The 23,084-nt window shown below is 64.4% G+C and overlaps 1 protein-coding gene across 1 annotated transcript in view; it reads left to right on the top strand.

The window, feature by feature from the left end:
* The window catches only part of AP2B1 (adaptor related protein complex 2 subunit beta 1), a 41,418-nt gene that overhangs the window by 2,332 nt on the left and 16,002 nt on the right, over positions 1-23,084 (top strand). The window contains 14 exon segments of the mRNA XM_029082173.2: positions 2,524-2,583; positions 4,956-5,061; positions 6,923-7,058; positions 7,343-7,588; positions 9,015-9,205; positions 11,554-11,584; positions 11,586-11,776; positions 12,079-12,199; positions 13,329-13,424; positions 13,637-13,752; positions 14,349-14,514; positions 15,556-15,654; positions 18,348-18,607; positions 20,153-20,357. Coding sequence (XP_028938006.1) covers positions 2,547-2,583; positions 4,956-5,061; positions 6,923-7,058; positions 7,343-7,588; positions 9,015-9,205; positions 11,554-11,584; positions 11,586-11,776; positions 12,079-12,199; positions 13,329-13,424; positions 13,637-13,752; positions 14,349-14,514; positions 15,556-15,654; positions 18,348-18,607; positions 20,153-20,357 — 2,001 coding nt within the window. The 5' untranslated portion in view covers positions 2,524-2,546.

Here is a 23,084-nt window from a genome sequence, read left to right as displayed (position 1 = left end):
GCCCAGCTTGGGGTGGAGGAAAGAGGGCTTCCTGGAGGGCGTGCCCAGCTGTGGACAGAAGCTAGGAGGGCTCCCTGGTGGTGGCCCCCCCCACCCCCCCCCCCCGGGGCAGGAGGAGGAAAGGACTGTTCCAAGCGCCGGGGTAGACCCGAGCGAATCAGGTCGTCCCCCGTGGGGCTCCCGGTCTTCATCCCCATTTTCCAGATGAGGTCACCGAGGCCCAGCGAAGTGAAGCGACTCGCCCACGGTCCCCCAGCCGCCGAGTGGCAGAGCCGGGAGTCGAACCCAGGACCTCTGACTCCCAAGCCCGGGCTCTTCCCCCTGAGCCACGCTGCTTCTGATAACAGAGTGACGCTGACCACTGGACTCGCCCGTTTCCGTCCCACCTCCCGGACGCCCTCCGTGTCCTTCCTCACGAGCCCCGGGCCAAGGTGAAGGCCCGGCTCTTGGGACTGGGAGGGGCCGGCGTCAGTCGGTCGCATTTATGGAGCGCTTATCGCCTGCGGGGCACTGGGCCGAGCGACCGGGGGGTGGGGGTCCGGGGGAACAAGAAACAGACGCATTCCCTGCCCGCGACGAGCTAGAGAGGGAGACGCCCGGTGATAGAAATGACGGCTACGGACATAAGCGGTGAGGGGCTGGGAGGGGGAGACGAATAGAGGGGGCAGGCCGGGGAGCGGGAGAAGCAGCGTGACTCGGTGGCAAGAGCCCGGGCTGGGGAGCCAGAGGTCATGGGTTCGACTCCCGGCGCCGCCACTCGGCAGCTGGGTGACCGTGGGCGAGTCGCTTCACTTCTCGGTGCCTCGGTGGCCTCATCTGTCAAATGGGGATTAAGACCGGGAGCCTCCCGTGGGACGACCCGATGACCCTGTGTCTCCCCCGGCGCTCAGGACAGTGCTCGGCGCACAGTAAGCGCTTAACAAATACCAAAAAAAAACAAACAAAAAAAAGGGCGCAGTGAGGGAAGGCCTCCAGAGCAGCATTTTCCTCTGGCCGCTGAACGGCCTCCGCCTTCCCTGGTCCCTTCTCTGTGGGGCGGGAGGGAGGGTGGCCCCACGGGCGTTGAAGAGGTAGGTGAGGCCGATCGATCGATCGATCCGTCGACGCTATCCGTCGAATGCTTATTACGTCCGGGGCACGTCGGGGAGTTCGGTATGGCAGAATTGGGAGCTCGCTTGGCCTCGTTCTCGCTGCCCACGTCCCGCCTCTGGCCCGGAAGGCCCTCCCTCCTCAGATCCCACGGACCCTGTCTCTCCCCGGCTTCAAAGCCTTATTGCGGGCCCGTCTCCTCCAAGAAGCCTTCCCCGACCACGCCTCGCTGTTCCTCCTCTCCCACCCCCTTCGGCGTCACCCTGCCTCTTCCCCCCCCCCGTCCCCCGTCCCAGCCCCACGGCACTTAGGTCCTCATTTGTCATTTTATTTTATTTGTATTGATGTCTGCCTCCCCCCCGCAGACTGTAAGCTTGTTGTGGACAGGGAATGTCACCACTTATTGTCATATTGTCCTCTCCCAAGCGCTTAGTACTCTGTTCTGCACACGGTAAGCGCTCGATAAATTCGATCGAATGAATGATTCACAGCCGGCGGGTCCAGGATTAGAACCCATCACCTCTGACTCCCAAGCCCGGGCTCTTTCCAGTGGCTAGAGCCCGGGCCTGAGCGTCACTTCGCTTCTCCGGGCCTCGGTTCCCTCATCCGTAAAATGGGGTGAAGACTCCGAGCCCCATGTGGGATACGGACTGTGTCCGACCCGTTCGCTTCGCGTCTACCCCGGCGCTTAAGACGGTGCCTGGCACCTAGTAAGTGCTCAGCAGATATCACAGATATTCTTAGTTTACTGTTATTAATCCGATCGCCGTACGTCTACCCCGGCGCTTAGAACCGTGCCTGGCACGAAGGCTTAACGGAGACCGCAACTAATATTATTTGGTTTTTACTATTATTAATCCAATCGCTTTAGATCTACCCCGGCGCTTCAAACGGCGCCCGGCACGTTGTAAGCACTCCCGGATCCGCCACGTGTCTGTTGTGTGACCGTGGGCAAGTCACTTAACTTCCCTGGGTCTCAGTTACCGTCTCGGTAAAATGGGGAGAAGAGCGTGAGCCCCGTATGGGGCGGGGAGCGTGACCAACCTGATTAACTTACATCTACCCCAGCGCTTGGCATAAAGTAAGCGCTTGACGAGTGCCATGATGATGATAAAACACCGGGGAAAAAAAGAGTTGCACGGGGCGAGGTCACCAAGCCGAGGCAGCGGCCTCCATTTCGGGCCGGCCGTGGGCCAACCCCGAGGTCGGGTCCGCGGCGGCCGAGCCGGTCGGATGTCGGCTGTGTGACTTTGGGCGAGTCACTTCACTTCTCTGTGCCTCAGTGCCCTCATCTACAAAATGGGGATTAAGACCGTGAACCCCACGTGGGACCACCCGATTCCCCTGTGTCTCCCCCAGCGCTCAGAACGGTGCTCTGCACATAGTAAGCGCTCAACCAATACCAACGTTATTATTATCATTATGTCTCCGCAGGTGCGCCCTGAGGAACCGGGACCATGACGGACTCTAAGTACTTCACCACCAATAAAAAAGGTAAACGGGTGGGGTGGGTCGTGTCCCCCCAGCCCCCCCCCCCGGCCCGAGGAGCTCTCCTCAGGGAGATCTCTCCCGTCCTCCCCCAGGGAACTCTCCTCAGAGGCTTCTCTCCCCTAGCTCCCCGTCCTCCCCCGCGGAGCTCTCCTCACAGCGAGCTCTTCCCGATCTTCCCGTTCTTTCCCGGGAGCTCTCCTCCGAGAGTCCTCTCCCCGTTCTCCCCCCGGGAGATCTCCTCAAAGGGATCTCTCCCCGTTCTTCCTGACCTTCCCTTAGGGCTGTCCTCGGAGGCTTTTCTCCCCGGTTCCGCGTTCTCCCCCAGGGAGCTCTCCTTAGAGGCTTCTCTCCCCTAGCTCCCCTCAGAGGGATCTCTTCCCCATCTTCCCGTTCTCTCCCGGGAGCTCTCGTCTGAGGATCCTCTCCCCGTTTCTCCCCCGGAGAGCTCTCCTCGGAGGGATCTCTTCCCGATCCTCCCGTTCTTTCCCGGGAGTTCTCCTCTGAGGGTCCTCTCCCCTTTCTCCCCCGAGGGAGCTCCCCTCAGAGGGTCCTCTCTCCATTCTCCCCCAGGGAGCTCTCCTCGGGAGGGCCTCTCTCCATCCTCCCCCAGGGAGATCTCTTTAAAGGGATCTCTCCCTGTTCTTCCTGATCTTCCCTGAGAGCTGTCCTCGGAGGGTTTTCTTTCTGGTTCCCCGTTCTCCCCCAGGGAACTCTCAGAAGCTTCTCTCCCCTAGCTCCCCATCCTCCCCCATGGAGCTCTCCTCGGAGCGATCTCTTCCCGATCTTCCCGTTCTCTCCCGGGAGCTCTCCTCTGAGGATCCTCTCCCCGTTTCTCCCCCGGAGGGCTCTCCTCTGAGCGATCTCTTCCCGATCTTCCCGTTCTCTCCCGGGAGCTCTCCTCTGAGGATCCTCTCCCCGTTTCTCCCCCGGAGAGCTCTCCTCTGAGCGATCTCTTCCCGATCTTCCCGTTCTCTCCCGGGAGCTCTCCTCTGAGGATCCTCTCCCCGTTTCTCCCCCTGAGGGCTCTCCTCAGAGCGATCTCTTCCCGATCTTCCCGTTCTCTCCCGGGAGCTCTCCTCGGAGGATCCTCTCCCCGTTTCTCCCCCGGAGAACTCTCCTCGGAGGGATCTCCTCCCGATCTTCCTCTTCTCTCCCGGGAGTTCTCCTCGGAGGGTCCTCTCCCCTTTCTCCGCCCCCTGGGAGCTCTCCTCGGAGGGATCTCTCCCCGTTCTTCCTGATCTTCCCTGGGAGCTCTCCTCGGAGGGTTTTCTCCCTGGTTCCCCGTTCTCCCCCAGGGAGCTCTCCCCAGAGGCTTCCCTCCTTATTCTCCCCCGGGGAACTCTCCCTGAAGGACTCTCTCCTCACTCGCCCCGTGCTCCTCCCGGGGGGGGGCTTTCCTCAGAGGGATCCGTCCCCCCCCCGGGAACACAGGCCGAGCGGCTGTGGGGTTTGGCGGGGGAAGAGCAAGTCCGGGGGTTGGGGGCCGGGTCGAGGCCGACCGGATTCAGAGCCGTGGACGTCCACGGACCCGCGGCCTCGACGGGAAGGGCCGCCTCTGCTTCGGGAGGCCTTTCCCGGCCTACGTCGGGGGTTGGGGTCGAGGGGGACGTTCCCTAATCGGGCCACGTAATGCCGTCATCGCGGGGCGTGGCTGATCCCAGTTGGGGGAATTGAGGATTGAAGGGTGAGGGGCGCGCGGGACAGGCCTCGTGTCCGACCTAATTAACGTGGACCTACCCCGGCGCTTAACGGTATGCGACACGTAGTAAGCTCTCAGCAAATACCCTAAGGAAAAAAGGGAGGGAGGCAGGACGCTCCCAATTCCCACCGAACCCGCCCCCCACTTTGAGCTCCCTTGATTCAGAGAGAACACGGCCTCTTAAGAGAGCGTCTTCCTCCTTCAGAGCACACGGGGTGCCCTGAAACCGGATCTAAACCCGGCCTGGGAGTCAGAAGGACCCGGATTCCAATCCCGCCATCTCCACTCGTCTGCTGTGTGACCCTGGGCGAGTCACTTCGCCTCTCTGGGCCTCACCTACCTCATCTGTAAAATGGAGGAGGAGGCCGGGAGCCCCGTGGGGGACACGGACTGCGTCCAACCTGATTAGCTGGTATCTACCCCAGTGCTTACAGCCGTGCTTGACACGTAGAAAGTCGTTAACAAATCCTGTCTTTATTACCTTGACGAGACTAGAGCGCTTCCAAGTCCGAGCGCTAAAACCTGCTTCTCGGACCCCGGGCCTCCCCAGGCTCTGCCCCTCCCGCTCTCGCAATGAAAAATTGGCGTCTGTGCCCCCTTTTCGAGGAATTTTTACTGTCCACCCACCGCCTCTCCCCCGGGGCCTCCCCCTAATCTCCCCCTCCCCTCGCTGCAGGCGAGATCTTCGAGCTGAAGGCCGAGCTCAACAATGAGAAGAAAGAGAAGAGAAAAGAAGCGGTGAAGAAAGTGATCGCGGCCATGACTGTGGGGAAGGACGTCAGGTGAGGTGACTTTCTCCAGGGACCCCCCCCCCCCCCAACCCCCCAAAACTCCCTCCTCGGCCCTTCTCCCGCGTCCTTTACAACGATCAACATGGCGGAGGGCGAGAGGCTTGTGTGGAAAGCCACCGACCTTTCCACACCTTGAATTTTCGTGCGCTTTGGGTTTGGTATCGCTCCCAATTATTGTTTTCATCGATTTTATCCCCACTTCACCCTCACCACGTTCCTGTGAGGCGGGAAGAGGCAGTCAGAACGATCCCCCCGTGACAGATGAGGGACGTCGGGCCCGGAGAGATGAAGCGACTCTCCCAAGGTCGCACAGCGCAGCGTGCCCCGGCGGCTAGATTCATTCATTCAATTCAGTCGTGTTTATTGAGCGCTTACTGTGTGCAGAGCGCTCTACTAGACCCTGGGAAAGTATAATACAGCAATCAAGGGAGACGGTTCCCGCCCACACAAGCTTACAGTCTGGAGCCTGAGAGGAGGACCCGGGTTCTAATCCCGGCTCTGCCATTTGCCCGCCGTGTGATCTCGGACAAATCGTCGTACTTCTCCGAGCCTTAGTTCCCTCGTCTGTAAAATGGGGACGAGGACCGTGAGCCCCTCGTCGGATCGTGTCCAACCTGATTTGCTCGTATCTCCCCCAGAGCTCGGTACGGTGCTCGGCGCATAGTGAGCGCCGAACGGGTACCGTTAAAAAGAAACACAAAAAGCCCCCACAGCGAGCCAGGGCCAGAAGCGGAGCCGGAACCCGGATCTCCCGACTCTCAGCCCCTTTCCGCCAGGCCCGGGAGGGCAGACGCTGCCGGAGACATTTGGGGTGTCCCGACCCAGTGGCTCAGGGAGCCCCGGCCCGACTGACCCACGGAAGAATCCGTCATAAAACCGAAACAACCGAGCCCCGGATGGAGCGCCCCCGGCCAACCGGGGATCCGGCCGGAAGTCGGCGTGGCTCGACTGTAAGCTCGTCGTGGGCGGGGAATGTGTCTGCTTACCGTTCCGTCGTCCTCTCCCAAGCGCTCTGCACACAGTAAGCGCTCAATGAATACGACCGACCGGATGAATTGCGGGAGTCGTCTCGGCGGGATTTCACCGGGGCCGCGGGATATCGCCTCCCCGGCGCCTCGGCGGATCGGTCCCAGGCGTTGGCTCCGGACTGCCCTCCTTTCCCCTCCGCCCCCACGCCCCTCGCTGTGATCCCCCCCCCCCCCCCGGGAGAGGGGCTCCGGCGGGACGGAGGTGGGGGTGTCGACCGGAAGCGTCTCCCAAGTCCCAACCGTGTTCGGGGCGCTGCGTTCTCCGCCTGAGCAGAGGGTCCACGTTCAAAGCCTCACTGAAGGCCCATCTCCTCCAAGAGGCCTTCCCTGACTGAGCCCTCCTTTCCTCTTCCCCCACTCTCTTCCGCGTCGCCCCGACTCGCCCCCTTTATTCACCCCCGCTCCCGGGCCCACGGCACTTCTGTCCGTATCTGTCATTTCTTTCTTTCCGTTGATGTCTCCCCCTCTAGACTGTGAGCTGCCTGCGGGCGGGGAACGGGTCTGCCAACTCTGTTGTACTCTCCCAAGCTCTCATTACGGTGCTCTGCACGCAATAAGCGCTCAAATACGATTAAGGAGCAGCGTAGCCTAGGGGACGTAGCCGTGCCCGGGCGTCGGAAGGGCCCGCTTCTCCCTGCAGCCGATACCTGGTTTGGAAATCTTTCTCCGCCCATTTCCCCTGAAGGGTTTGAGCTCCCCGTGGGCAAGGACCGGCTCGTTTGCTTGTCCTCTTGCTTCCTGAGCGTTTGATATAATGCAGCGGGCCTTCCTCCCCCACGCCCGTGCTCCGGGTGATCGCTCCCGGCCTCCTCCCTCTTCCCCAGCTCCCTCTTCCCGGACGTGGTCAACTGCATGCAGACGGACAACCTGGAGCTGAAGAAGCTGGTCTACCTCTATCTGATGAACTACGCCAAGAGCCAGCCGGACATGGCCATCATGGCCGTCAACAGCTTCGTCAAGGTAACTCGGCCCCGAAGGGGCCCGCCTCGGCGGAGGGGGGTGCCGGGCCGAGGACGGCCGGGCCGGTCCGAGTTGGAAGGGCGAGGATGCGCTCGCGGAGCGAGAACGGGCGACGAGGGCGGGAAGGCCTCGTCCGGCCTCCGAGGCGAACCCAGACGGGGCAGGGAGACCGTCGCGGGTCCCCGCCCCGAGCTGGGCAGGCGAAGGGGAGGGAGCGGTCCCCTTCCCGGCAGGAAGTCGCTCCCCGCGCGATCCCGCCGACGCCCTCCGCTCTCTCCGGCCAGGACTGCGAGGACCCCAACCCGCTGATCCGGGCCCTGGCGGTGCGCACCATGGGGTGCATCCGGGTGGACAAGATCACGGAATACCTGTGCGAGCCGCTGCGCAAGTGCCTGAAGGACGAGGACCCGTACGTGCGGAAGACGGCCGCCGTGTGCGTGGCCAAGCTGCACGACATCAACGCCCAGATGGTGGAGGACCAGGGCTTCCTGGACTCCCTGCGGGACCTCATCGCCGACTCCAACCCCATGGTAACGGCCCCGGCCGGCCCGGGGCTGCCTCCCCCCCCGGTGTCGCCCGCCTGCCGATCGGTGCCCGGGGGGTTTCGCGTGCCGGTTATTAACGTTGATGATTAGAATGAGAAGCGGTAATAACGGTGAGGTGGTAATAATAATAATAATAACGAGAGACGGTAATGACGATGATGATGGTGAGAGGCGGCGATGATGATCTTTGTACTTTATGATAAGTGGCGTGGCCTGGTGGAAAAAGCCGGGGCCTGGCAGTCAGACGACCGGCTACTTGTCCGCTGTGCGACCTCAAGCAAGTCGCTTCACTTCCGGGCCTCGGTCCCTTCGTGCATTCAATAGTATTTATTGAGCGCTTACTATGTGCAGAGCACTGTACTAAGCGCTTGGAACGTACAGTTCGGCAACAGGTAGAGACAATCGCTGCCCGTTGACGGGCTTACGGTCTAGTCGGGGGAGACGGACAGACGAAAACAATAGCGATAAATAGAATCGAGGGGATGGGCACCTCGTTAACAAAATAAATAGGGTAATGGAAATACCTGCAAATGAGCAAATGAGCACAGTGCTGAGGGGCGGGGAAGGGAGAGGGGGAGGACTGTGAAACGGGGACTATGGGTGTCTCTGTCCCACGTGGGGCTCACGGTCTCGAGCCCCGTTTTCCGGATGAGGTCCCCGAGGCGCAGGGAAGTCAAGTGACTGGCCCGAAGCCACCCAGCAGACAGGTGGCGGAGCTGGGATTAGAACCCGTGACCTTCTGACTCCCAGGCTCCCGCTCTATCCACGGCCGGCCGTGGATGATATCCCTCGTTATCCTCGTGGGATAATTTGGGGGAGACGCCCGGTTTAAATAGCGGCTCCCATACTTGGTCGAGCTCATTACACACTTGGTTTAATTTCCGGTTTGCCCCGTTAACGGGCGAGGACTCCGGTGGCTCATCCCGTTCGGGGGCCTCGGCCCTTCCTCTCCCGCCCCCCGGCCCCGACTACGTCTGCCAACGCTCAGATTTCTCAGCTTCGCCCTCGACAGCCCCTCACCCGCCCCCGCTGCCGTTTTTCCCAGCCCGGGGGTCAGGGGCCGCCGGTCGCTATTCTCCCAGGAAGGCCCGAGACGCCTGGAACGTGCCGGAGGGCGCTTGGGTGTGCTCCGTTTGTTTCGTTTAGATTTTTTTTAATGGTATTTAGGAGCTTACTAGGTGCCAAGCACTGGATTAAGCTCTGGCGTTGATCCAAGCTAATGGGATTGGACGCAGTCCCCGTCCCACGTGGAGCTGCTCACCTTCCGGTCGAACCCTGGGGCGCGTTGCTCGGGCGAACGTTGGGCCCGGTGGTCCCGTCGCCGTCCTCCCCCCCACCCCAACCCCCTTAGGAGTCCCCGCCGAGGCCGAGAGGTGACCCCCCGCCTCTTCCCCCCCCCCCCCCGACCCAGGTGGTGGCCAACGCGGTGGCCGCCCTGTCGGAGATCAGCGAGTCGCACCCCAACAGCAACCTGCTGGACCTGAACCCCCAGAACATCAACAAGCTGCTGACGGCCCTGAACGAATGCACCGAATGGGGCCAGATCTTCATCCTGGACTGCCTGTCCAACTACAACCCGAAGGACGACCGCGAAGCCCAGAGGTTGGCACCTCCCCGGGGCGGGAAGGGGAAGGAGGGGCGGGCGGCCCCCTCCCGCCAACCGGGAATCGGGGGGCCTAGAGGTGGAACCGGGGCTTCCGCTCTTCTTCCCGGTTCCGACGAACGGCCCCGTCTGCCGGCGTCTCCCGGCCCCCGGCCTCGGTCGTATTCGTTGAGCGCTTGCCGCGTGCGGAGCACTGTAGTAACCCCTTGGGAGAGGCCAACGTGAGAACGACCGGACACGTCCCTTGCCCGCGACGGTCCGAGGCGGTTCCCCAGCCGTCCCCCGAGCGCGGCCCGGAGAGGGGGGGAGGGGGGCAGGGCTCGTCCGCCGCGGGGAGCGCGGCCACCTCGGTCCCGTCGGCCCCCTCCTTCCGATCCCTCTCCACGGCCCTCTGGGACAGCCCGAGATTTGGGGACCCCTTTCACGGGGGGCGTCGGGAGCGCGTCGCTTCCTCCCTTCAGGCTAAGCCCCCAGGCGTCTCCCCTCGAGCTTCTCTGCCCTCAGGGGGCCCGTGGCCCCTTCCTCCCGGGAAGGCGCCTGGGGTTGGGGTTCCGGGCCTTCGGACGCCGACCCCTCTCTTCTCCCTCGTGTCGTTATCGCGGCAGAGAAATCAGCGCCAGGCGCCGCGAAGGTTCGGTTCGACGCAACTAGGGGCGGCCTCTTTGGCGTGCCCGGTACGGCCCGGGCGGCGGAACCCGCCCCGGCCCCACACGCGCTCAGGGGCGAACTTCGCCGTCAGAGGGCCTCTTGGGAAGGGCTGCGGTGCCGGGTCGATCGCGCGTCTCCTCTCCGCTGAGCGCCGGGGTGGATGCGGGATCGGACGTAGGCGCCGGGGTTTCGAAGTCCGAGGGCGAGGAATTTTCCAGAGGAGGAAGTGATAATCATGGTACTCGTTACGCGCCAGGCGCCGTTCTAAGCACCGGAGTAGATGCCGGTTAATCAGGTCGGGCACGGTCCCCGGTCCACGTGGGGCTCGCGCCCGTAGTCCCCACTTTCCAGATGAGGTAACTGAGGCCCAGAGAAGCGAAGCGATTTGCCCAAGGTCTCACGTTGCGTACGGGGTGAAGCCGGAATTAGAACCCAGGACCTTCTGGCTGCCGGGCTCCGTCCCCTAAACCCCACTTCTGAGGTTTGCCGGCAAGCCGGGGTAGAGCCGGGATTCCGACCCGACGCCTCCGACTTCCAAAGGCGTGGCATCGGGCTCCCAGATGGGCTCCCGGTTAACGGAAGAGCCACGTGGCGTCCCGGAGCGCGCACGGGTCGGGGGTGTTTTTTTTTTTTTTTGACCCGGGGCTCCCGTCTTCCTTAATCCGCCCCACGGTATTCGTCGGGCGCCTTCTGCGTGCAGAGCGCTGTACCCACCGCTTCCTTCAAGGAGGTGTGATTTAACACCCCGGGGGAAGCCGAGCAGGGCCAAAGCGGCCTTCCCGCCGGCCAGAAACACGTGGCCGAAAGCGCCGGGTGAGCGGACGGTGGGCGTGATTTCACCTCGCCGCCCGGGGACCTCCCCAACGCACACCCCCCACCCCCCCGTCACCCGCCTCCCGGTCAGCCGACGCCGGGGGAGACGGATCGAGCTCGGATTAACTGTCGCGAGGGCTCTGGCCCGCCGGGTCCCCCTCACCCGGGGAACGCGTCGTCCCTCTTTCGGGCACTTCCCCAGCGCCCGGAGGGCGTCCGGAAAGTGCTCCGTCTTCGTTGATGTTAGGCTCCCCTCTCTCCGGGCGGCGAAACCCGGCTGCGGTCGCCCCCAAAGGGAAGCGTAACCGTCCCGGCCCCTCCCGGGTCGCCGTGTCGGCCGCCGAGGCTGGGGGAGATGTGAGGCGCCCCGACCCGCCCCCCTTCGAGGCTCGTGACCGATCAGCTCTGTTCTTCCCCCCCCGTCAGCCCGGCTTCTCCCCGATCCCGAGATGAGCCCCCTCGTCCCCAAGTCGGGAGAGGCTCTCAGATGGCCCAGTTTGGCTTCGGTAGGTCAGGTGAGCGGGTGAGGCAGGCCGGCCCGGAGGACCGAGCCCCGCGGAAGGTCACGGGGCGTGAGCTTCCGGCGTGGCGGACCTGGCTTCGGTTTCTTCCTTCGGGAGAGCCCCTTCCCGCCCTCCGCTCCACCCCCCCCGGATTCCCCGTCTTCCCGTCCCCTCCCCCCCGGGACCCCCCGCCGCTCTGCCCAGCTTGCCGGGAACGAGGCTTTCGCCGCGCCGGACCTCGGTCTCGCTTAAGCACTGGGCTCCGAGCCGTCTCACCGGCGCTCTGATTCCCGACGACGGGCCCCCGCCGCCCGGGGCGGGGGCAGCGCGGCCGAAGGCGGGGGGGGACCGTCGAGACCCACCGGGTCCCTTTCCGCCGCCAGCATCTGCGAGCGGGTGACCCCCCGGCTGTCCCCACGCCAACTCGGCGGTGGTCCTGTCGGCGGTGAAGGTGCTGATGAAGTTCCTGGAGCTGCTGCCCAAGGACTCGGACTATTACAACATGCTGCTGAAGAAGCTGGCCCCGCCGCTGGTCACCCTGCTGTCCGGCGAGCCCGAGGTCCAGTACGTCGCCCTGCGCAACATCAACCTGATCGTGCAGAAGAGGTGACGGACGGGCCGCGGGCGTCCCCCGGCGGAGAGGGAGCCCGGCCCGAATCCCGGGATACGGGGAGGACCTTTCTAAGAAACACGGGGAGGGGTGGATTTGCCCCGGTCACGTGGGGGGTACTTTTGGGGCGCCCCCGTCCCCACGTAGGGGTTGGGGTTCCGCTCTCCCAACCTCCCCCGGCCCCGAGAGGGGATGGGAGGGGGTCCCGGTGCGGATGTGGCCGGCCTCCAGGCCGGGGGCGGTGAAGGGCAGGGGGAGGTCCGCTTCATCCGGGCGCCCCGCTTTTGGTCTCCCCCAGACCCGAGATCCTGAAGCAAGAGATCAAGGTGTTCTTCGTCAAATACAACGACCCCATCTACGTCAAGCTGGAGAAACTGGACATCATGATCCGCCTGGCGTCCCAAGCCAACATCGCCCAGGTCGGCCCCCCGGGGGCAGAGGCCGAAGCGTCGGGGGGGGACCGGCGGGGAGGTGTCCCCTGCCGATACCGATCGATAATGACGATTACGGAATACGTGAAGCGCTTGCCACGTGCCAGGCACCGTTCTAAGCGCCGGGGAAGATACAAGGTAGTCGGGTTGGACGCGGTCCCTGTCCCGCGGAGGGCTCACGGTCTTAACGCTGTTTTACAGAGGAGGGGACCGAGGCACAGAAAAGCAGAGTGACCCGGCCGGGGTCACACGGCGGACGAGCGGCGGAGCCGGGATTGGGACCGAGGTCCTTCGGGCTCCCAGGGCTCTGTCCAGTAGGCCGTGCGGCCTAGAGTACGGAAACGGATGAGGGCGGGCCCGGGGCCGACTCTTCTAGGGCTAAGGGGTGTTGCCCCGGCTAAAATCGGCCAGTAGAGAGGCGCGTCGGGCCGTCTGCCGGAAGAGAACCGCTAGAGGAGCGGCCCGGCTTAGCGGAAAGAGCCCGGGAGTCGGAGGACCTGGGTTCTAATCCTGGCTCCGCCACTCGTCTGCCGTGGGACCCGGAGCAAGTCGGTCCGCTCCCCGGTCCGCCTCACTTTCCCTCCTCTGTAAAATGATGATCAAATCCCCGTTCTCCCTTCCCACTTTAACCGCGAGCCCCAGACGGGGCAGGGACCGTGTCCAACCGGATTCACTCGCACCAGCCTTTAGAACAGTGTTGGACACCCGGTAAGCGCTTAACGAACACCGTCAAGTTTCAGCCTCCGCCTATCAGAGGGTCCCTTTTTTTTTTTTTTTTTAAATGGTATCTGTGGAGCGCCTACTACGTGCCAGGCGCCGTCCTGAGCGCCGAGGTCGATACGGACTCGTCGGTCTGGACGCAGTTCGCGTCCCACGTGGGGCTCCCGGACTTCATCCCCGTTTTGCAGAAGGGAGAACCGTCCCGTCGGTCGGAACAGGCCTCGGCGGGAGGGGGAGAGCATCCCACCCGCCCCCCCCCCCCCCCCCCCCGGCTACACCGCTCTGGCCTCGCCCCTCCCCCCGGCCTCGGCATTTTCCCCCGGGCCCGGCGCGCGGATCGGCTCCCCGCCACCCGTCCGAGCCCCAGACGGTCCCTTCCCGCCTCTCAACCCCTCAGGTCCTGGCGGAGCTGAAGGAGTACGCCACCGAGGTGGACGTGGACTTCGTCCGCAAAGCGGTGCGGGCCATCGGCCGGTGCGCCATCAAGGTGGAGGTGAGGACCCGAGCGGGCGGCCCCTCCCGGAGGGAGGAGGGGAACCCGAGTTCCCGCTCTTAAACGCTCCCCGAATCGAAAGGGACCGTGAGGGGATGGGGCGGGGGTTTCACGAGACCCGTCGGAACCGCGGTGCCCTCCGGGCCCGGCGAGGATCCGGTCTGCGGGCCGGAGCTCACGGCCGCTACCTGTGCCCCCCGCCCCGGCCTCAGCAATCCGCCGAGCGCTGCGTGAGCACCCTGCTGGACCTCATCCAGACCAAGGTCAACTACGTGGTCCAGGAGGCCATCGTCGTCATCCGGGACATCTTCCGCAAGTACCCCAACAAGTAGGCGCCGCGAGGGGGGAGACGGCGGAGGGGAGGGCGGGACGGTCAGGGTGACCTGTTCTCTCCGAGGGTGGTGGAGACCGGGGCCTTAGGGTCAGGGCTTAGGGGTGACGGGTTTTCTGTCGATTCAAGCCGCCCCTCGGGGCGGGCAGAGCCCAAAGGAGGACCGCGGATGCGCCCCGTTCGCTCTGTCTCTCTCACCCCTCGTCCCCACCGCAGAGCTGGGGTCGGACGGAGTCTTGGTAGAAGACCTGCGTGCCGACCTCGTGTTTCCCGGGGTGCCTCGGCCTGGCGGCACTGCCGGTTCTTTCTGGGCTCTCTCTCTCTCTCTCGCTCTTTTTTTCCTTTTTAAAGCCTCCCTTTTAACGTCTATTTTTCTGGGTCGTTCTGGGACACTTTTTGCAGCGCTCAGAGCGTCTGACACGTCGCCTGTCCGCATCCCTCCGACTTCGAGGTCTGACGGGATTTTTGTTACTCAAGGGGCCCGGGTCGGCAGCTTTCTGTGCCCCATAAGCCCCCGCGCCCAGGCGTCCTTTCTAGAATCGGGGGGGGGGTGGGGGGGCCCGTCCTCAGTCCGGACGCCCCCGCCGCCGCAGGTACGAGAGCATCATCGCCACGCTGTGCGAGAACCTCGACTCCCTGGACGAGCCGGACGCCCGGGCGGCCATGATCTGGATCGTGGGCGAGTACGCCGAGAGGATCGACAACGCCGACGAGCTGCTGGAGAGCTTCCTCGAGGGATTCCACGACGAGAGCACCCAGGTACCGCCTCCCCCCGCCTCGCCCAAGCGGAGGCACCGGGCGGCAACCGAGGGCGGAGCACGTTACCTGGGGCGGGGGCGTCCAGTGCCCGCCGTGACCCTTTTGCCCTCTCGGAGCCCGTCGATGACTATTTTAGGCCTCCGGCCTTACCCGCGACCAGCAGTGAAGCGGGTTCCAAACACCTGAGGTGACTCCTTCCCCTTGGCCTTTCCTCGATGGCATTTTAGCGCTTCCTATATGCCAGGTTCTGTACTAAGCGCCGGGGTAGATAACTGGTCCATCAGGTTGGACACGGCCCGCGCACGGTCTTAATCCCCATTTTGTAATAATAATGTTGGTATTCGTTAAGCGTTTACGATATGCGGAGCTCTGTTCTAAGCGCCGGGGTAGATACAGGATAATCAGGTTGTCCCGCGGAGGCTCACGGTTAATCCCCATTTTACAGATGAGGAAACTGAAGCCCAGAGAAGTGACGCGACTTGCCCGAGGTCACCCAGCAGATAAGTGGCCGGGTCGGAATTAGAACTCGGGCAAGTTACTTCGCTTCTCTGGGCCTCCGTTGCCTCATCCGTACAATAGGGATTTGGACTGTGAGCCCCGAGTGGAACAGGGACTGTGTCCGACCCGATCTGCTTGTGTCTCCTGCGGCGCTTAGAACAGTGCCTGGCACATAGCGAGCGCTTAACAAATACCACAATTATTTTGAAGTCACTTCACTTCGCAGTGCCTCAGTTCCCTCGTCTGGAAAACGGGGATTAAGACCGTGAGCTTCATGTGGGACGTGGACTGTGCCCAACCTGATGACCTTGCGTCTACCCCAGCGCTTAAAACGGTGCCTGGCCCGTAGGAAGCGCTTAACGGGTACCGTTAAAAAAAAAAAACAAAAAACAAACACCAAAAAAATGGCAGCCACCGTCCATCCAGGCAATTTAGCCGCCTTAGTTATCGGCGGAGTCCCGCGGGCAGTTTAGGGCTCGGCCCCGGGGCCGGGAGGGCTAACGGGAAGCGACCCGTCCTTCAGGCAGGTTGTGCTCTGCCCAGGTCCAGCTCACTCTGCTGACCGCCATCGTCAAGCTGTTCCTCAAGAAACCGTCGGAAACCCAGGAGCTGGTCCAGCAGGTGTTGAGCCTGGCCACCCAGGTAAGGAGCCTCGGGGGGAGGTCAGCTTATCTGAGGAAGGGCGGGGCGGCTCGGGGGGTGACCGTCCCCACCGGAGAGGGCCGCCCTGAGAGCCTTCCGTCGGTTCGTCCCCCGATGGCGGCTGACGGGGCGTAACCGCGAGATCCAGTAGCCGCTCCGCCGGCGACTCGCCGCCTTTCTGCCTACCGTCCCTGGAAATGGGCAAGCCGGGCTTCAGGGTGGGGTCCTCTACCGGCCCCGGCCAGCCAGGGGGTCGAGTGGCTTTGGGTCAGCTCCTAGCGGGAAAGAAGGAATTCGCCGTGACCCCCTTAGCGTCTCGGCTCCTTTCGCTTCGCGCGCGAGGGCCTACGCGACAGAGTCCCCCGGGCCGTCTCGTGGGGAGCTGTTTGAGGTTGGGCAGTCGGGAGGGATTTCCAGCGGATGTTCCCGGGTGCCCGGTCAATGCCGGCGGGGGCAGGTGCGGCCAGGGGCTCTCTCGCGTGTTTCCCACGTGGCTCCTTTCCAGAGCCGTCGCCCTAACTGCCCCATTTGGCCTTCCTCCCCGGAAAGGGGCCGCCGGGCGGTTCCGGCGACTCTTCCGGGAGGTTCCCGACCTGCCCGGTGAGGGGTGGGGGTCGGAGGAGGGGGCTCAGCGGGACCCGGGGCCGCTTCCTCTCGGGCCCGACGCACCCCAGGCCCGGGTGCCCGCGGGCCCGTGCCGCCTAGCGGCCGGCCGCCGGCTCCAGACTGCGGTCCGGGCCCTCCCGAGCGGCCCGAAGCCGCCCGCTGACGCCCAGGGCTGAGGGCTTCCACGTCGATCGGATGATCTGGGCCCAGCCCTTGCGACGGCCCTGGAACCAGGCGCTCGGGGAATTCGCGAGATCGTCGTCAGACGTTGTCGCCCTGTGAGATGGCCTTCGAATCAGCCGTTTCATCGCCAGGCCGGCCGCCTGCGTTGCCCCCGTCTCCGTTGTAAAGAACTGGCGACGAACGCGTACCTGGGGGGTCGCAACGTGTCAATCCAGAAGACATCACCCGCACTCACCCCCCGGCCCCGACTCTGCCTGAGGGGGAACGGGAGAGAGTCCCTCTCTCTCAGCTCTCCTAAGTCGCGGAGGAGAGCGGGGGACCCCGAAAGCTAGAGAAGGAGCATGGCGGAGTGGATAGAGCACGGGCCTGGGAGTCGGGTCACGGGTCCGAATTCTGACTCCGCCGCTCGTCTGCTCTGTGACCCTGGGCGAGTCACTTCTTAGTTACCTCATCTGTAAAATGGGGGGTTCAGTACTCGTTCTCCCTCCTATTTAGATTGTAAGCCCCAAGTGGGACACGGACCGTGCCCCACCCGATTAGCTAGTATCCATCCCAGTGCTCAGAAGGGTAAATGCCCATCGGTTACCCTATTTTTCAAAAAAAAAAAAAAAAAGCAAAAACAAAAAAGCCCGTGCCTGGGCGCGAGAGACAGTTTGTCAGGTCCGGCTTGCTCTTCGGCGCCTGATGATAATAATGTTGGTATTTGTTAAGCGCTTAGTAGGTGCCGAGCACTGTTCTAAGCACTGGGGGAGATACAGGGTCATCAGGTTGTCCCACGTGGGGCTCACACACTTTTAATCCCCATTTTACGGATGAGGGAACTGAGGCACAGAGAAGTGAAGCGACTCGCCCACGGTCACACAGCTGACAAGGGGCAGAGCCGGGAGTCGAGCTCATGACCTCTGCCTCCGAAGCCTCTTTCCACTGAGCCACGCTGCTTCTCCGGTGACCGCTTCTCTTCCAGACGGTCGCGAGTCGGATCAGTTGCTCTCAGCAAGGCCTGCCAAGAATCCCTTTTTAAAGCGCCAGCGTTGGGTGCGGCTTGGGCTTCTTCAATATTTATGTCCTTAAACCTTCCAGGAGCTCCTGTAAATTTAATCGGCTGGAACCTGGGGGGTTTGTCTCTTCCAGCTCACCCTTGGAATTCCTCCTCCCCGGAGTTCCCTGGGTTTCTCGCTCCGTCGGCTCACGCCCTCCCCGCCGGCCCGATCGGGGCCACGGGGGAGAGTATGGGATGGCCCATTTTCCGAGTATCCGGGAGGCGCTCTTGACAGGGCCCCTTCCGGACGGTTTGCCCCGGGTCCGGGCCAGCCAGGGACGCGGGGGCGGGTTGGTCCAGGGTCCCGTGTTCTGGGCTTTTCTGGATCAAACCTTTTCCTCTAAACTGCAAGTCCCTTTAAAAAAAATAAAGGGGGGGGGGGGCGAATATTTAAATGCTCCCTACGTGCCTGGCTCTGTACTGAGCGCTGGGGTAGGTACAGGCCAGTCACATTGGACCCAGCCCATGTCCCACATGGGGCTCGCGGTCTTAACCCCCGTTTTACGGTCGAGGGAACCGAGGCCCCACACAGCAGACAGGTGGCGGGGCCGGGATGAGAACCCAGGTCTCCAGATTCCCAAGCCCGGACTCTTTTCGTTAGCCCACGCTGCTTCTCTCGTCTCTTTGCCATCTCCCTGCTCGTCTCTATTACGATTATCATCACCTAGGTGAGCGCTCAGTATGTGTCAAGCACCGTTCTAAGCGCCGGGGTTGGATACGAGTGAGTCAGGCGGGCGGGGAACGTGCCTTCCGACTCCGTCGTCGTACGCCCTCCCAGGTTCTTAGAACCGCACCGGGTGCCCGGTGGGTGCTCGGGAAACACGGTCGGCCGACCGTCCGGTTTTTATTTTTTCCCGCCTCGCAGGATTCCGACAATCCCGACCTGCGGGACCGGGGATACATCTACTGGCGTCTCCTCTCGACGGACCCCGTGACGGCCAAGGAGGTGGTCCTGTCGGAGAAGCCCCTGATCTCGGAGGAGACGGACCTCATCGAGCCGACCCTGCTCGACGAGCTCATCTGTCACATCGGTTCCCTGGCCTCCGTCTACCACAAGCCCCCGAACGCTTTCGTGGAGGGCGGCCACGGCATCCACCGCAAGCACCTGCCCATTCACCACGGAAGGTGAGCCGGGGCGGGGAGGGGACCCCCAGTGCCGGGCCGCGGGACCGGGACGGAGCTCCCCGGCTCGGCCGACCCGGCGACGCTGCGGGGAGCGCCGAGAAATCAGTCGGCGATATTCGCTGAGCGCTCGGGTGCATAAGCGGTTGGGAGAGGGCAACGTGAGGGACGTGACTAGAAATAAAGAAATGAGAGATGTGGACGTAAGCGCCGTGGGGCTGGGAGGCGGGGGACGAATAAAGGGAGCCGGTCAGCGCGACGCAGGAGGATGTTGAGGAGGAGAGGCCGTAGTCAGGGAAGGCCTCTTGGAGGAGATGGGCCTTTGAGGCGAGCTCGCGGTCTAGAGAAGGAGGCCGTAGGTGACTACAGGAAGCCGATCCCGTTTGCCGGAGAGAGTTTCTCTCCTGTAGCTTTGATGTCCTTCCACTGCGGTTCCTAGCGTGTTTTGAGTTCTTTCATTCCGCTTCGTATTAGCCCCCCAGCCCGTCTGCTTGCCTAGACGCCCCTTGGCACGGGTTTCCTCTTTTTTTTTTTTTTTTTTTTTATGGTATTTGTTAGGCGCTTATTAGGCGCCGCTCGCTGTCCTAAGCGCTGGGGCGGATACAGCGTAATCGGGTTGGACACGGTCCGTGTCCCACGTGGGGCGCACCGTCCTCATCCCCATCTTCCGGATCAGGGAACTGTAGCCCAGAGAAGCGAAGTGATCTGCCCAAGGTCGCGCAGCTCCCCCGGCGCTGAGCCGAACCGTCTCTCCCTCCTCCCCGCTCCCGGGCGAGGGGGAATCGTGGAGCCACGGGGGAGCGGGCCCGGGGCCAGGCCGTCCGCGGGGGCCCTCTCCCTGCCTCAAGGATCCGCCGTTCCCTCGACGGTTCCACGGTCGGGAGATCCCTTCTGCGCCGACTCGTGTCTCGTCTCCAGACGGCTCAGCCGGCCCCCAGAGATCCCCTCGGGGCAAGTCAGGGAGGCCACCCCGCCCTCGGCAGAGGGCCGGGCCCAGCCGGGTGCGGGAGCTTAGTAAGCGCGATCGCCACCGACGGGAAGCGAAGCCACTCGGGAGAGATCGGGGGCTGGGAGCGAAGTCTAGACCCACAGCGCTTATGTACGTGTCTCTAATTTATTTTTACATCGATAATGATCGTGGTACTTGTTAAGCGCTCGCTTGTTAAGCCAGGCAAATCGGGTCGGACACAGTCCCTGCCCCGCGTGGGGCTCACGGTCCCGACCCCCATCTTCCTGATGAGGGAACCGCGGCCCGGAGAAGCGCAGTGACCGGCCCAGGGTCACACGGCAAAGCGGCAGAGCCGGGATTAGGACCCACGACCTCCTGACGCCCGGGCTCCAGCCACCGCGTGATGTCTGTCTCCCCGGTTTCTAGACCGTTTGTGGTGGGCGGGGAACGGGCCTGGTGATGGTCGTACTCCCCCACGGTCCCGCCCCCGGTTAGCGCTCGGTAAATACGACCGAACGAGGGAAGGGAAGGAAAAATCAAAGCGGGCGGGCGGAACTGAGGGTGCCCTCCCCCTTCTGTCCCCCCGCCCGCGGCCACAGCACGGACGCCGGAGACAGCCCCGTGGGCGCCGCCGCGGCCGCGGCCACCGCCGCCAACCTGGAGCAGCCTCAGGTCATCCCCTCGCAGGGCGACCTCCTGGGAGACCTCCTGAACCTGGACTTGGGCCCGCCCGTCAACGTGCCCCAGGTCTCCTCCATGCAGATGGGGGCCGTCGACCTCCTCGGGGGAGGCCTCGACAGCTTGGTGAGTCCCGCTCGGGGCCCCTCCCGGCCGGGCGCCGGCCTCCCCACGCCCCTGCGCCCGCCGGGTCCCGGCCGGCCCGCGATCTGAGGCCACGCCGCCGGCTCCGGGCCGGCGGCTCTGTTGAAGGGGCGCGGGGAAAACTCGCCCGCTCCCTCCCGGGGGATTTTTTTGTCGTTCCTCTATGAAACTCGGAAGTCGCCCCGCCACCGGACGGGGGGCGGTTGATTCCTGAGCCTGCGGGGGACACGGATGCCGCCCCCGACCTCCCGCCCCGACGCCTTGGGCGGCGCGTGCGGGTCGCGGGGTTTATCGGACCTCCCCCGACCCTCCCCCGACCCTCCGGCGCCGGGCGAGAGTCGTCGTTCCGCCTCGATCCCTCCCGGCCGCTTTCCCGCTCTTCCCTCTCGGTCTTCCCGCCAGCGGAATGGGCTTCCGGGATTCTCCCACTGAAAGGCCGGGTTTCCAGGGCTCGGTGGACGGGGGGCGATGAACGGCCCCGATCGGGGATCCGCGGGGGCCGGGGGGAGGGAGAGGAATTGGGGTCCAGAGCCAGGCGGGGTCTACGGTCTGCATGGAGCTAGACGGAGGCGAGAGGGGCCGGGAAATGGGCCATTTCACCCACACTGCTGGGTGGCGGGCCTGAATTATCCCCTCGCATTTGGCCCTGGGAAGCCGGCCCCCGGATCGGGCTTCGCAGCCCCGTGCCCCTGGCCAGCGGGCGGCCAGCGGGCCGGCGGCCACAGTGGGCTCCCCTCTCGGGCCCCGGATCGCGGGCGCGCCGGGCCGAGCCCTCGTCTCTCCCGACCCGAGTCTCTCCGGGCGAGGGGTCGCCCGGACCGGCCCCGTCGCTGCCGCGGCCGGAACCCCGCTCCCGACCGGTCGGTCGATGGTATCCGCCGAGCGCTTGCTACGTGCGGAGCGCCGTCCCCGGCGCTGGGTTAGATCCAAGCCGACCAGTTGGGGCTCGGTCCGCGGTCCCCGTGGGGCTCCCGGTCTTGGTTTCCGTTTTGCAGATGAGGTAACGGAGGCAGGGAGGAGTCCGGGGACCCGCCCTAGGTCACGCGGCGGGCGGGTGGCCGGGCGGGAGTTAGAACCCAGGTCCTCTGACTCCCGAGGCCGGGCTCCGGCCACTAGGCCACGCTGCCCCTCCCAGAGAGGCACCAGGGCTAAAGAGGGAGGGATTGGGGGGTGTGGCCCCGAGGAGCCCCCCGCCATTTGTGCAGGATGCCCGCCTGGCTCTCTGACCGAGCCACCTCTGCCCTTCTCTGCCCTTGGGGTGCGTAGCTGAGTTTCGGGGACCCCTTCGGCCCCGGCGGGCATCATCGCCACGGAGGGAGACGGGCCCGACGAATGGTAGGAGCGGGATAAGTAGCCACGTGCACGATTGGACCTCCGCGTAGACGGCTTTAAAGTCTTGGATCTGAACACGGCCCCTCCCCGGCGCTCTCCGGCCGGGGCTGCTCTCCCTCCGAACGGCCTCGACCGAACGGCCGCCCGCGCCTTTTGGTTTCCCTTCCCGGGATGGCGGCGGCTCTTGCCACGCCTCCCCGTCCCCCGGCGGGGTCACCGTGACTCCCGAGGGGCCGTACGAGCCGACGGGCCCCATCGCGGGAGCGTGGCCCTCGCGTAAGAGGACACCCCAGCGGTCCGAGTCCCTTGTTTTCCAGACCAACGCTCCCCGTGGGCGAGCCTGGGCATCGGGCCCCCGGTCTGACCTCCGTTCTCGGTGTTGCGCCGTCGGGAAGAACTCGGACGGGCCGGCGGTCGCCCGCCGCCGCTCCGGACCCCGGGGCGTTTCCGCACTTGCCCGGGGGCGGCCTCTCCGAGCGGCCGCGGGGTCGTGGTCGGTCCGCGTGATTCCGCTTGGCCTGCGTTCGGCCTCCCGAGACGGGCAGAGGCGGTCAGTTAGCCCTGCAAAGGGGGCTGGGGATCACAGGCGCAGCCAGGGCGAGGGGGCTGATGGGCTCGGAGGGCTGACCGCCGAGTCACCGAGAGGGCGACTGGGCCGTGGCGGCCTCCGGGAGAGTCCCTCGGCTAAGTGGCCTCCCCGCCGCGGTGCCGGGCGTTAGTCCGTTGAGATCAACGGCTGGGTTGGGCGTCCGCCATGGAGCCGGCGGTTTTGCCCGCCCCTCCGGGCTCTGATGAGTCGGGGCGGCGTCCCACTTGAGAGACGCACCCGTGAGCCGTGAGTTGGGATTTGAAATCCCCAGTCGGGGGCAAGAGGAATAGAGCCGGAAGGGCCGCGCCGCCCTCTCCCAGTCCCGCTCTCCCGGCCGTTCTCCGGCCCTTCGGGGAGAACGGGGCCGAGCCGGGCTTCCCTTCTGCGGGTCGGCGTGGCAAGCGGCAGCCGCGGGGGCCGGACACCCACGTCATGCGGTGCCACGTCTGCGGCACGGCGTCATGGGGCCCGGGGAGCCGGGGAGCCCCGCCGCGCGTCGACTTCCTTGAAGCGCGGCCTGTCGGAGATTAGCCGAGGTGGAGGATGGGAAGGGAAGCTTCCTACTGGGCATTTTCCACAGCTCTGCACAGACCCAAACCGTCGGTGACGGCCTCACCGGGCTGAACCTCAGGGTCGGGAGGACCGGGCCTCCACCGGGGTCTGACGGCGGTAGGGGGTAGACTTAATGATAGTAATTGTCATGGTATTTCTGCGCTTACTATGGGCCGGGCTAAGCGCCGGCGCGGTTGCGGGCGGATCCGGTTGGAATCAGTCCCTCGTCCCACGTG

This window comes from Ornithorhynchus anatinus, chromosome 17, assembly GCF_004115215.2.
Source record: "Ornithorhynchus anatinus isolate Pmale09 chromosome 17, mOrnAna1.pri.v4, whole genome shotgun sequence".
NCBI classification, from domain to species: Eukaryota; Metazoa; Chordata; class Mammalia; order Monotremata; family Ornithorhynchidae; genus Ornithorhynchus; species Ornithorhynchus anatinus.
This window is presented reverse-complemented; position numbering and strand designations above follow the sequence as displayed.